The following is a 13,719-nucleotide window of genomic DNA, read 5'->3' as shown; positions in this document are numbered from 1 at the left end:
TCTGTTTCAAACACATTTCGTAGTCGTATCGCAGCGGTCTCGATTCATAACTGCCATAAGACTCGGGATATTTAAACGAAATTTACGGACGGTATGTGAGTTTCATAAAACTGCTGCTCCGTTGGATCTTATAGTCTTCAACGCGAATGTATACACACACGTCGGCATTTGCCTCGAAATAATCCCATCTAACGCGACCTACATCCAGATATAATGCGCCCGCAAAGGATTAATCCTCTGTAATCAGAAAGACCCCCCGCGCGAGAGAGCCACAACGTGCCAGCGTAGGAACGGTTTGAAGCTTAAACCGCGACCTCCGCGGCTATGGGTTAAACGTTAAACGTATACGGGGCGTTACATAATATATTACATTTTTAACGCGCCCACACGCACACACGTGGCACCTCGTCGTCGTCGGCTAAACTCACGGCATTATTAGTCTGAAAATGCTTTGCTTAACTTTGCTGGCCTCTCTGCGATAACGGACGGAGCGCTATCTCGTATTCTCCCGAGGGCAGAAGCTCGAGTCACAAATAAATCAAACTTCGGTTAGAAGCCACGAGCCCGAAGTTGCTTGCGCGCTTGTTGCATGTCGCCGCGCGCGGTGATATGCCACCGCGCTTGTCCTTCTTTACCGCCAAAAGCAGTCCAGGATGCAGGATTCGTTGGACGAGCAAGGGCCGCGTGAAAGTCCCCCGCTTTTGCGGACGTATCGACGAGAAAGCGCTGGGTTTCCGAGCGGGCGGGCGGGCGCACGTGCCCGAGTCATCGTTCATTTGCGAGGCATTTCGCAGATACGAGCTCGTCGAGAGCGCGACGTTCCACTTGAAGCGAGGTAGGCCGAGAGAATTTATTGGACTGCTCTCTCCGAGGTCCCGGGACGCGCGAGAGATTATTTCCTCGTGGCGGAAAATTTGTCGCCTCTCGCGCGCGACCGACGGATACGCCATTAATCTCGCGGGGAGCGCGAGCGCGCGACGTGTCGTTATTGCGATTACTCCTCGTGCCCTGACTATTGTTTGCGCGTGGTTGCGACCCGAATGCGAACGGTAACATCGAGAAGTAAACAGCTGAGCTGGGAAGCCGCGCCGCGCGAGCTGAATCCGTAATGTCCGAGTACTTGAATTAGCGACAGAAGCGAGAACGAGAGAGAGAGAGAGAGAGAGAGAGAGAGAGAGAGAAAGGAGCCGGTGTGTGACGTTATAAGTATTACTAAATTCCCGAAAACCACCCAAGTGCTATTGTCTTGAATTTTGACGAAAATATTCCGAATGACCTCCAAATAGTGTCTTCAGGTGGATTTTCACCGACGGACAAGTCGACGCCGGGAACTTTTTTCAATGAAGTTGTTTGTATCTCCTTGATAATATTACACAGCACTTTTTTAGCGGATAAATTTGCACATAGCTATGTTCATATATTTGTTTATCTAGTCACTTCTCTCTGGTCATCTAATTTTAAATTTAAAAATAGAATGACTGCACGTTGCAGCGGCTTCGGTTAAGTCAGCAGTCGAATATCCATTTGTATATATGTAATATTAGTACATCGCTATTCTCAATATTAATAGCGGTGCATGTTATTTGAATAATTCTCGCATTAAATTTATAGCAATTAGGCGTAGGTGGTTTTCGCAAGTTTATTCGGATTATAGCTGGCGCGCGAGAGGACGCAAGGCAAACATCAGAAATAAGATCGCAGCGAGACCGCGTCGCTATACAGAGTGAGACAGTCACCATCGCCACCTTGGACATCTTGTCATTGAAATGTCCTTCGATGAAATAGGGACCGAGGATGACCTAATGTGAAATCTGGTGCGAAACGAATGAAAAGTAGCAGCATTTTCGCTCCAAGTGAAGGAAATACCACGAACGTTTCTCTTAGACTCTTAGGACGAATCCTGACTCTGTATGAGCAAATAATTTAATCGATTAAAGTGAATGTGTCTCCGCGACGACAGAATACATCAGAATACATCAGAATCATTTCTTCTTCAACTTCAAGCGAGAATATTCACTCGATGATTCAGACTGGAGAATTCGCTCGATCTCAGCGAAGAATCGTTCGAGTTCGAGTGACTCTACTCTTCGATTGAAATTTCACTTCAAGAAGTTTGGAGAGTAGGGCGACCGCCGCTTCTATACCATGTAATTTTCTGTTGAATGAATTTTTCTCCCGCTCTCACATTTCAAAGATATTCCAAATGATAATAACTATCCCTCTCATATCTCGGCGCCATCAAATATATTTTTATTCCTTTTAAGTTATGAGAATTCTTTCTCGGGCACTAAAATATTTTCAGCTGTCTCTTTTCCTTAATACATTACATTAATTTATGTCGCCGCTTTCGCTTATATTAAAAAAAAAAATCATTTCATAATTAAATTTGTCAATACATTTGTAACGCTTTTAGCGCCTGTGAGAACAGCATTTCGGAGCGCATAAAAGAACTCTTCCTCTCTCTCTCTCTCTCTCTCTCTCTCTCTCTCTCACTCCCCCCTTAACCGTGACATCTTTTCTTAACGTGTTCAGTGCGTGGATCGCCGGTGATCCACGCTGAACTTTCCACTCAGGCCGTTTGACACTAAAGTGGAATGCAATCATGAAATATTTTAATAATTACGATAAAATATACGGCATTTGCAAATCAAATTTCCAATTCTCATAAAGAACAAACCCCACCGAGCCCACCGCGGTGACCCAAGCAGCGCGCACGACACAAGTCCACGTCAAAACGATTCGACATTAAAACGTATTAATTAGCTTACGTTAACGACCGATAAATGCCCTAACATACGTTTTAACACCGACACGCGCAAGTAACACATCCGTACGACGGTATCTCGCAATCGTGGCGAATTAATGTGGCGCTCGCACGAGTCCACGCTGCTTCAAAGAAGTAGCAGAGCATGCAACGGTCGCGTCAACGATGGAGCGAACCGAGAATTTGCGTGAAGCGAGAAGAGAGCAAAGGAGGGAGAAGAAAGAGAGAAGAGAGAGAGAGAGAGAGAGAGAGAGAGACTCTCGGGCTCCGTGTACTCCAATTTCTCAAGCATTCGCTACAGTGACGAGGCATCGGTCTTTCCACGTGAGGTACATCACCCACCGCCGCCGCCGCCGGAGTTACTTTGAGGATGCCGCGTAGATAGGTATAGGTAGGTAGATATGTAAGTGCGTGTCGAGCGGTCGTGCATGTGTGCGTGTATGCCTACACGCGAGGTAAGGGATATTTCGGTCGCCGCGAGACGCAGCAACTACGGGCTCGCAAGAGCGAGCAGTGTCGCCCGAGGCACGAGAGAGAGACGGCTTGACTTCAGACATCCATCGACCAACCGACCGACCGACCGACCGACTGACCAATCAACCGACACCGCGACTCGCCCAGGCGACATGTAACCATCGCGTTTCCTGGGTACCGATTCGACTTCAGTCGTCCGACAGGGTGCCAGGGTGCCAGGTTAAGTGACTAATAAATAAGTCTGTTCTTCTCGGCTTCTGCACTAATTAGCACCTTTTGTCTTGAGGATGAAACAAGTATGCAAGCTAGCGTTGAATGGAGAAGGAAAGAAGCTCCTCATTTGCTACACTAATTCGGCCAAACAGAAACCTAATGCGGCTGCTCTCGCGCGAGTATCGATATTTTTTTTCACTTGTTGCAACGGGCGACTGGCTGACAAGTGAAAAAAAATGTGGCTAGTGTCATTTTGAGGGGAAAACCTAAAAAATACATTACTCTATCTTTATATTAAAATATTATTGAGTATATCTAAGACATTCGAGAAGTCTAATAACATGTGTCATTCTTTCGTTTAAGAATGGAATAAGCAACTGCTTTCATAAGAAGCTCAAGATTAAAGAAGGAAGATGTATATTTCGTCATTTGAAAAGAATTTTTTCTCAGTGTAAAAATACGTATATTAGTGTGTGAGTTTTATTGATACTGAGAGAGTTGAATGAAAACTTTTCACCGTTTAGGCACTTTTTCTCTCAATGCAAACGTGTCGTTTGTCCGGATACAAAGACGCGCGGCAGCTGCCAGAAATACAGAAGCTTTGCGAGCTTTAGTCACGAGCTTCGCTCCGATGCGCGCGTTTGTCTCTCCCAGGAATATCCGTCTTTTACATTGACCGACCGAGGGGCAAAGTGGCAAGTCTTTCGCGTCTATACGTTTATCTTGGAAAATTGGACACGTGCGAGTCGGGTCAGACAGGGAATTTCGCGATACTTCTTCAAGTTGAACGTACACGCGGGAGATACCGCGTGAAGTAGCGAATGCCAGTATTTTAATCCGATTATTTAAACATACCGCTCTGTCTCGAAATAGACGCCAGTTCGACGGACTCCAGACGGCGGTTGCAGAATTAACGCGTCTCGATATCTCGAAAGAGCATCTCCTCCGTATATTTTTGTCGACGTCACGCCTATCGAGGTTACGGCCCGAATGCGTCCTCACGACGAAAACACTAGGAGCCGAGAGACAAAGAAAAAGAGAGAGAAAGGGAAAGAGAGACAGAGAGAAAGGAAGAGAAAGAGAGAGAGAGAGAGAGAGAGAAACATGTCGTCGCGAGAAGGAAACGTCTGCCGAGTATCCTTTTCTCGAGCATACATAACACACTTCGCGTATACATAATGTAAAATCTCGCTTCAAATGTTCACTGAGAAGAAAGAGAAATGTTCAATCGTGAGCTAAATGTCTCTGCTGCTGATTCTGGACCTACCCCCCCCCCCGGCCTGCGCGCGCGGCGCGAGTCCGGTCCTTTCATACGCCGTGAGTCTCGTGCGAGCTATGAAAAGCTTAAATATATTCCGGGGAATATATTTCGTGATAGAGACGTGACGCGGATGGACAAAACGATAGTGAGAAGCGGCCGCAGGCAGACAGCTGGAAAAGTCCCAGCACCCAGTAGCGGATGATGTCGCCGCCGCCCGCAAGCTGGCGAAGCTCGCAGATCCGTTTCAGAGAAATATCGTGACTACCCGCTACACTTGTCACAGTGCATAGGGAATTTATGCTTCCGTCATACGTTCGTAGAGCGGCTCTTCATCTGGAAGAAGGACGCTTGAGTGATCGAGAGCATGCGACGAGGTCAATTATCTCGATCCTTAACATGACGGCGCGCATGTGAGAATGCAATTTTGCACCTGCGATGCGCGCAGTGATCCCTGCACGGTCATCCTTCACGGTCAGTTCCTCTCCTCGCATACGACTTTCGAACGCGCACGATTATTCGCTGTATCTTACAATCGTTTAATCTGCCAGGTTCCGAGGGAAAACTGCAACGCGTGAGAGAGAGAGAGAGAGAGAGAGAGAGAGAGAGAGAGAGAGAGAAAGAGAGAGAGAGAGAGAGAGAGCAGTGTTTTGTCGTTCCAACTTGTACGCAAAAGTTGTGCCAGATGTCACAGACGTGCATGTAATCAAATTTTTACGCACAAACAGTAAGGAGCAGCGAAAAATTAATGTTTCACAAACCGATCGAAGATTAAATTGGCGTATAACATACGCGGCGAGTTCAAACAACAGAATCGATTCGCCACCCGGAAAGTTTGCGCCAAAGTTCAAGCGTCGAGCAAGCAAATTTGCCTTCGCGATCTACTTTCGTCCGATTGTGCTAACACCGCGAGTTTCCGTGCGTCCCGCAAGGAACGGTCTCGTCGACGTCAAATCTACTCCGGAACACGCGAGGGGGAAGAAGGATACGACGGCAAATATTTATTCACCGCTCTTTTTTCAGATGGATATGAGGATATCGGAAAACGAGGAACTTATCGATGAGACGGAGGGAGGGGTGCAGAACGCGTCGCAATTTTAGGAGGAGAAGCGTTTTCGTCGTGGAAAATAAATGTTTATGGGGCGAGATGAATATTTAACCGCTATTGTCCTGCCGGGAAAACGGCGAATGTGGAAGATAACTGTTAATCCGCTCGCTAGCTAATCTTCTTTCTCGGAGGTGGTGGCGACGGTGGTATCGCAGGCGCGCCGATATACTTCCGATAAATTATTCCATCTATTTTTTTTCTTCAGCCGTCTAATGAATTATGCGAGTCGGAATATTTATGGGACGTCAACCTACATGTCGAGCGGATTATAACCCGGAGTAATATCAGACGAAATGAAATATTAATAAGCACGCCAGCTAACGACACCAAGACGTATTCGTGTCCATATCCGCGAACCGTCGTTGTCGTCGTCGTCGTCGTTATCGTTTGATAACAGAAGGTTCGATTAAATTCAGACGAGTCGCAGTTTACATACGGTAATAAAGCGATTGTTGCTTTAATGATATCTCTAGACTGAAACTAATTCTATTCCAATCACCACGTGCCAGCACCTTTATACATCCAATGGGATTAGGAATAACGACTGCTCGAGAGATCTCCTAGAATTGCAGCAACGAAGCGACTCGTCGATATGAGCAAGATTATCTACCGGCCATAACTATGATAATGAACGAGCCATCGTTCGCATTTAATGAAAACGCGAAGGTACCAGGTTCTCGTTCTACCTAAAGTCCTACCGTGAGGATCCTGCCGGGAAACCTGGAGGAATTTACCCGGCCCGGACAAAAAGCAAACCGTCGGACCGTCGAAGGAGCTCCACTTTCTCAGGACTACGTCGTTTTATTTATCTTCTCGGTAAAAAAAGCATGATTGAAAACACACCTAAATATATCGCGACTGCCGTAATTTCTCGACTCACCGTTTTCTTACCGTATTTCTTTTCCACCTTAGGAAAATAACGGATCGTTGAAGATTGTGGTATACGGCAAGAGAGACGTGTATCTCAACAACCAAGAATTAATTATGACCAACAAGAATGTCGGCGAAAAATTCCCCGGAGGTTTTTACCGCATCGGATTATTGGCGATTCTTGTCCTTGTTGGAGAAATTATTCGTTGTCGGCGCGGCTCTTATTGACCAAAATTAATTCTTCTTGGTGACTTAGTGTATAAGAACCTTAATATATACTTTTAAACGCCCGAATGTTAATTTAACTTTCATTCGAGCATACTTTTTTCTTAATCGTTTCCCTAAAAAGAGTCAGAGACTCTTGAAGATACAAGGTCGCGACGATGCAATCAAGGAAAATGACTGCAGAGACTAAAATGGCTACAGAACACGTGCGCGCATGTGTGTGCAAAAAAGAAAACAAACGTTTCTCCTTCGATAGCTTTCCTATTGCCGAGAGGGGTGAAAATGAGACAGCCACGGAGGGAAGACGAGCTCGAGAAATCAATGCGCCAACGCGCGAATAAATAACAGTTGTACGCGAAGATCGAGCGGCATCCGTATACACACGCAAGATATTACGCACGCTGTTACACCACAGCCGCGGCTTCCCCCCAACATTGCATCGCAATGGTAACGGCGCTGGGGAAGGTCGCGAGGTAGCAGCGCAGTCATCGTGACAGTGACCTTGATTGCTGGCACTGCAGAAGTTCGCAGACACCGGAGCGCCGGATGGGGTAACGTTCGAGAGGCATCGGTTGCCGATAAGCCCGCGTATTGAGCTACGTCAGCGTGGGGAGGGGGGGGGAATATCCCCACGTATTATGTCGCGACTGAGTCATCTCACCGGACTATGGACCGCGATTCTCCATCGGTCCATCGGAATTCAAATCTAGCTGAATAGCGCGTGTGCTATTCTGTACAGAACGGGACGGAACTCTCCGAGACCTGCCGACCCTTCAAACGTCTGAGCGGCGACGGCGGAATGTGCTCGAAGAAAAAAGTTTGATTTGACTGAACGTGACAAAGACGAGCCAAGCTCATTTCGACGGGAAAGGAACCGAATTTCTGACTCTTGTCAACCAAATTCGATTCTGCCCGACGAGCCGGAGGTTCTGTTCTGTTACCTTCAACGAAAATGCCTTTGATTCGTTCATTGTCATGTTGATTCGACTAATTTCTTTTTTTCTCCGTGCCACCGTCGATCCTCCGCTGAATTTTTATCTCTTCAATTCGAACGATTGAAATATGATGGCGTGACACGGGTACGGTGAATAATAATCCAATGCTAAAGCATTGAGGAAACGTTTCGACGGAGGGTTGACGGATTTCTCTCCGACTTAAATTTGAGCATTGAAATAATCAGTGGAAATGTCCCGATGTGGAAACAAAAATGAAGAAATTTCGACAGAGCACAATAAGAAAGAAGGAGAGAATTAATGAAACTTTTAATTAAAATTTAACGTAATTAAAGAAATACTAGATACGATAAATCTTCTACAATATACTGCTCCATAATGTGTATCTCTCCCTTGTAATATAATGTATCTTTTATAACATATCTTCTTTAATATATCATCCGTCGAAAATCGCACATTTTTCCATTTTCATTTCCCGTCCGTCGACTCGTCGTTAACCCCTTGACGTACAAATAAGACGGAATTTGATGCGTTTGAAAAATACTATTTAATTTGGCTCAGCTGAACAGTTATGTGTAAGCTTAGAAACAGAACATTTTATTTTGAAATTTGCACTGCTATATAACATTTAATCAGGTTGATATATTATATTAATGGACAATAATTAAGTAACATTATAATGAGCATTTGAAACAAAACAGAATCGACGCACGATTCTCGGCGTCCGCCGGAGGGACAGTTCTTGACGTCTCGGAGACGTCAAAGTCTACAATGGCACATGAAATGAATGATGTCTGGGAGACAGACGTCATTATATGTCAAGGGATTAAAGTGAAATAGAAGAAGAGAGGGAGGAAGAGCGCCTGATTTTCCACCGAATACAAATTAAGCAGAAGCAAGTGTGTCAACAGTATTATTTCTCGCGAGCTCTTTGTGCTCTCCATGTGTAACACGCGGAGGACGAGCCGGTATCTCGCCGGGATGCGGACAATCCGCGACGATCAAAACGTGCCGATAATCCCCCGAAAGTAATCGCGGTAAGATCTCTGTGTTCGATACCGCGAGCGCCGCGACCGGCCACATGTATCTTCGGCGCAGCGCATCCGCGCGATTTAAATTGCGCCGCGTGACGTTCGCTGCGTCTGACGTAAAACGAGGGTTCCATCGACCCCGCGTGCGCGCGACGAGCGAGTCGATTTACACGCGTTAGCGACCGGATTATGAACCCGACGGGCCACCGGCGAGCGCTCGCGACGACCAGTTGCTCCGTCGCGCAACGACGACAAACGGCAACCGGATGCAACTTTAAATTCAATGAGGACGAGAAGTTGCGTCGGGCCAATGAAAAGGGTCAGGTAGAGAGACTCCCTTTTCGTGCGGCGCAGCGCGCGCGCGCGCGCGTCCCGCACAATACCGGACAATGCAACATACATATTCGCCGAGCGGCTGCAGCGAGCAGCGGGAGAGGAGGGTGAATAAATCAAGTACCAAGTACCAAGCGAAGAACAGCGATTGTGTGTACATCGACGGGCGCGAGGGGCGGGGCAAGAGGGAGGCGGCTGCAACCGCGCAAAAAGAACGCTAAGAGAAACGCGAGGCGTCCGAGTATAAAAAGATAATAAAATGTGAACTACGTGGAATCCTCTCTTTCCTCTCTCCTTTCACTCCCCCCCCCCTCCCCACTTTCTCTCTCTCGATGGCTGCGTATCGGTTATTGATCGCACATAAGAAAGATTTTACGGCAGAAATAAATCGGCGAATCCTGCCTTCGTTTCATCCTCGGCTTCCTCCTCCAACTCCCCACCTCCTGCTCACGCTCTTCGTCGTCGTCGTCGTCGTCGTCGTCGTCGTCGTCTACACGTCGCGGTTATCTCGACGGAAGGAGAGAGAGAGAGAGAGAGAGAGAGAAAGAGATAGATGCCGTGCATCGCGAGCTGATAACGCGTCCGGAATTATCGACCACGACCGGGCGCGAGCGACGCAACGCGGCCTAACTCGGCATCGAGCTCGGTTTTCAATATGCATTCCCGCGTTGCGCATTCATCGCCATTAGCGATAACGATAACGACCACTACGCGACGACCGGCGTATAGTCAAGGAGCGTCTGGATAACAGGTTGTCGTCGCGACATCAAGGTGCACCCCCGATCCCCCCGTTAATCACTGGGCATTCGTGCCCAGAAATCGGGATATTTTCAGGATCATTTCGGAAAAACGGTTCTCTCCTCCTCCTCCTCCTCCTCTCCCCCTCTCTCTGTCGCTGGTGCGCCGGAAAATGAATAATTCGCAATCAGCAACGATATATGCATATATAACTAATCAAGTGAACGTGATAAATGTGTTTAATAGCGAATTAATTAGAATAAATCAAGATTGCAGTTAAAAATTCAATCGTAAAATTATCGGCAAAATTTCAAATACGTTTGAGCGCGCGAATTGCTGTTTGAACTCCGCCATTGGAACCCGCCTCGCGAGTCGAACGGACACGTTTCTCGTCATACGGATTTTTACAATTCCTCGTTATCGTTATCCGTCAAACTGTTGCTCCGCCACGCTTGACACTTCCGTGATTGATAATTTGACACGATCTCAGAGCAGCACGTAAGCGTAGAATTATGTCGGCGGCATGTGTTAAAGTTTGTCCGAGCCGAACGAAATATATTAAGATTTTCGGATATCCGATAAGAAAGAATTAAGATTACTTTATAAGAATTAATAAGAGCCGCGTGGTGATAATATCTATATTTTTATCTGCCGATGGTGTTAAACGGCGCAACGCGTCGCACAGCCTGTGAGATTTTTATCGAGCCAAACGAATGTTCTCAGATATTCAATCGGTAAAAATAAAATTAAGATCAATTTAAGAATCCATCACAGCAAGAGCCGTTCGACGAATGATAGCATCTAAATTTTTATCTCCAGATGGTATTCAAGAGACACAACGCGCCGCACGGCCGGTGGAACTTTTATCAAGCTAAACGGAATCAAGCTCTCAGGCGTTCAATCAGTAGGAATTAATTTAAGATTAGTCGAAGAATTTTATTAGAGAACATGCAGAGTGCAGCGAATCTTTAAATTTTTATTCCCCGGTGTTGAACACGACGTGTCACATGGCCGGTGAAATTTTGATCGAATTAAACGGAACGCATTGAGATTCTCGGTACGATTCTCAATCGATAAGAATTATCTTAAGATTACTCGAAAGATTAACTAACCCGAGCCACGCGGGGCGAGCAAACAACATCTAAATTTCCATCGGTCTCCCAATGGTGTCAAACATTCGGAGAACAAGAAGCCGGAATCGCGGGAATCTCGTCGAATAACGCCGCAGCCAAGGAGGGAAATGCCAAAGGAAATGTGTATTATCCTATTCTCGCAGGGATTCCCTGTTACCTCCCTGCGGACGAGGCGAGGCTGTGCGAGCTCGTCGGCTCGCTCGGATAAATATTTCGCGCGTTATCAGGCCGAGGGCGTGCAAAGTATCGCGAAGCCGACGAAAACGGAAACGTAACTAACGCGCTGATGCGCTCTCCTCGAGGGCTCAGACTGACCTTGTACTCGGTTCTCGCGTCATTCCTTTCATCAACGCGCGTGCATTATTTCACGTTTCGCTTATCGGTGCGCCGCGCGAGCGACGTACATAGACCCGCCGCTCTAAATTATACGGTCTAAAACGATCGATCACTCTACAACGGCAGCGAAGGAGAATTCGACTGTGTGCGCAAAAAGTGTACACACGTAGAGATACGTATCAAGAGCTAAACAAACACACTTATCTCTTGGCCACGATAAAAGAGGTCGACCACGCAACTTCTTTTTTCTGGGAGCGGAGAGATGAGAGAGAGAGAGAGAGAGAGAGAGAGGGGGGGGGGGGGAGGGAGCGGAGAGAACGCATCAGGAGTTTGCCGAAATCACGATCGCGTGATATTCCGCGACACGAGGCATCGTCGACGTTCGACAGGATAACATTGACGCGGCCTCGAAGTGAATGGCAGGCAACGTCTACGTCGTCGTACGACGCACCGTCTGTGTTTACAGCTATGTTTTCCCAGGCATTTGTGCAACCTTCCCGTTCTCCTACATCTCCTGTCTCTAACGTCGGATACGCGTCTATTTTGCACTAACCAGACGATGTAATTCAGCGCTACTGTGCCTACGCTGCAGACCCAAACCAAAGCTAACCTAAAATACATAATTCGATCTAACCTAACACCATAAGTACCGGTCTTAGAGCTTAGATCTCGGGAGATTGGGTTCGGGTGGAAAATGTTTTCTCCAACGACACATTTGGTCCGTTTTCTATTGCCAAGCTAGCGTACATTTCCGGCCAAGAATATAGTCCTCGAAGAATAGAATCCCGAAAGAATATAGTCGAGACTCGTCGGAAGAAAGGAGAAAAGAGCTGAAGCAAGGCGGTGCAGTCAGTCCGGCGCCAAAAGGCAACCCTACGACCCGCTTTCTCGCCGCTTAACTGTACATTCTTGCAAGCCGCAAAGAGACAAGAGCACAGTCGAGCAGAGCCTCGTCGCAGGAAAGAGCGAAAGAGAACCGGAGTAAGGTAGCGGTACGCGATTGAACGACGGGAAACAAATCTACGTCGCCGCAATTAGCGGCTGGGGAAGACAGTTGAACGCCGGCAAGTCGATAATGAGTCGGCAAGATGAGTCGTACTCTCGAGGCGAGCCAGGTCGATAGCCTATCCGCGCGACTGTTGTCGCCCATTGTTAACGAACGCGCGCCGGCGACGCGCGTTCCGCGGTGCGTGCATGCCGTGACGGCAGGAATCGCGGTTAAATGGCGTCGCGCGCGTTGCTCCGAAAAGCGCGTCGTGAACGCGCACGGCGACGGCGACGGCGGCAGCGGCAGCAGCAGCGGCGGCGGCGGCGGTGGCGGTGGTGGTAGTGACGGCGGCGGCGGTGGTGGCGTCGTCGGCGAACACGCGCTCTGCTGCCGTGCTCTCGAGCGCGATCATTACTCCGATAAATGGCGACGCGCCTTCTCCTCTCGTCGTCGAACGCCGACGAATGCGAGACGCGAACGCGACCGAGGGAGACAGAGAGCGAGGGGGGGGGGGGAGAGAGAGAGAGAGAGAGAGAGAGGAGGAAAGAGACAGAGAGAAAGAGAGAGACACAGAGGAGAAAGAGACAGGAAGAGGGGAGAGGGGAGAGAGAGAGAGAGAGAAAGAGAGAGAGAGAGAGAGAGAGAAACCATTCTCTCGTTGCGTCATTTTATTCCCGGTACTTTCAGAGCATAGAGGCCGAGGCGAATCGCGCGAGACGCCGAACCGACGCGACGAGATAATAATGCGCATGGGTCTGTACTGTACTCACCCTGTGTCCAGATTCCTCGAGCCGCTGTCTCTTAGAATGTGGACCGTCTCCATTGAACGCCATCCTGGACGTTGCACCGAACGATGCGTCAAAATCCAGTACTCACTCCAGGAGCCACTCGGTGCTGCGACGATCACGACGACCACGATGACCACGACGGCGGCGACGGCGGCGACGGCGGCGGCAGCGGCGACGTTGACGACGACGACAACGACGACGACGACGACGACGACGACAACGACGACGACGGCGACGACGACAACGACGACACGAGCGTGTTATATGTAGTACCCGCGCGGTTTCTTGCTACACCGTACCGACGATTTTGTACACGCGGGCGAGGGGAGGGGGGAGGAGGAGAAAATAATCGGTAGGTAGGACGCACGACGCGACGAGAACAGACAAACACGCGAGAGCGGCTTAAAGTGAACTGGATCTCGCCGGACAAGACGACGAACGTCAACGCTTCCTGCGAGCTAGCACCGGCTACCGTGACGCGCTCTACCGGTACGGTGGCGCTGCACG

General features: G+C 48.3%; 1 protein-coding gene across 2 annotated transcripts in view; it reads right to left on the bottom strand.

The window, feature by feature from the left end:
• sm (heterogeneous nuclear ribonucleoprotein L) overlaps nt 1-13,719 on the bottom strand; it is a 240,406-nt gene extending 226,687 nt beyond the window's left edge. For both annotated transcript variants that reach the window (XM_011140892.3, XM_011140899.3), the window contains exon 1: nt 13,195-13,719. In XM_011140892.3, coding sequence (XP_011139194.1) covers nt 13,195-13,257 — 63 coding nt within the window. In that variant the 5' untranslated portion in view covers nt 13,258-13,719. The remainder of the gene's footprint in view (nt 1-13,194) is intronic.

This window comes from Harpegnathos saltator, unplaced genomic scaffold, assembly GCF_003227715.2.
Source record: "Harpegnathos saltator strain DR-91 unplaced genomic scaffold, Hsal_v8.6 scaffold16, whole genome shotgun sequence".
Lineage (NCBI taxonomy): Eukaryota > Metazoa > Arthropoda > Insecta > Hymenoptera > Formicidae > Harpegnathos > Harpegnathos saltator.
This window is presented reverse-complemented; position numbering and strand designations above follow the sequence as displayed.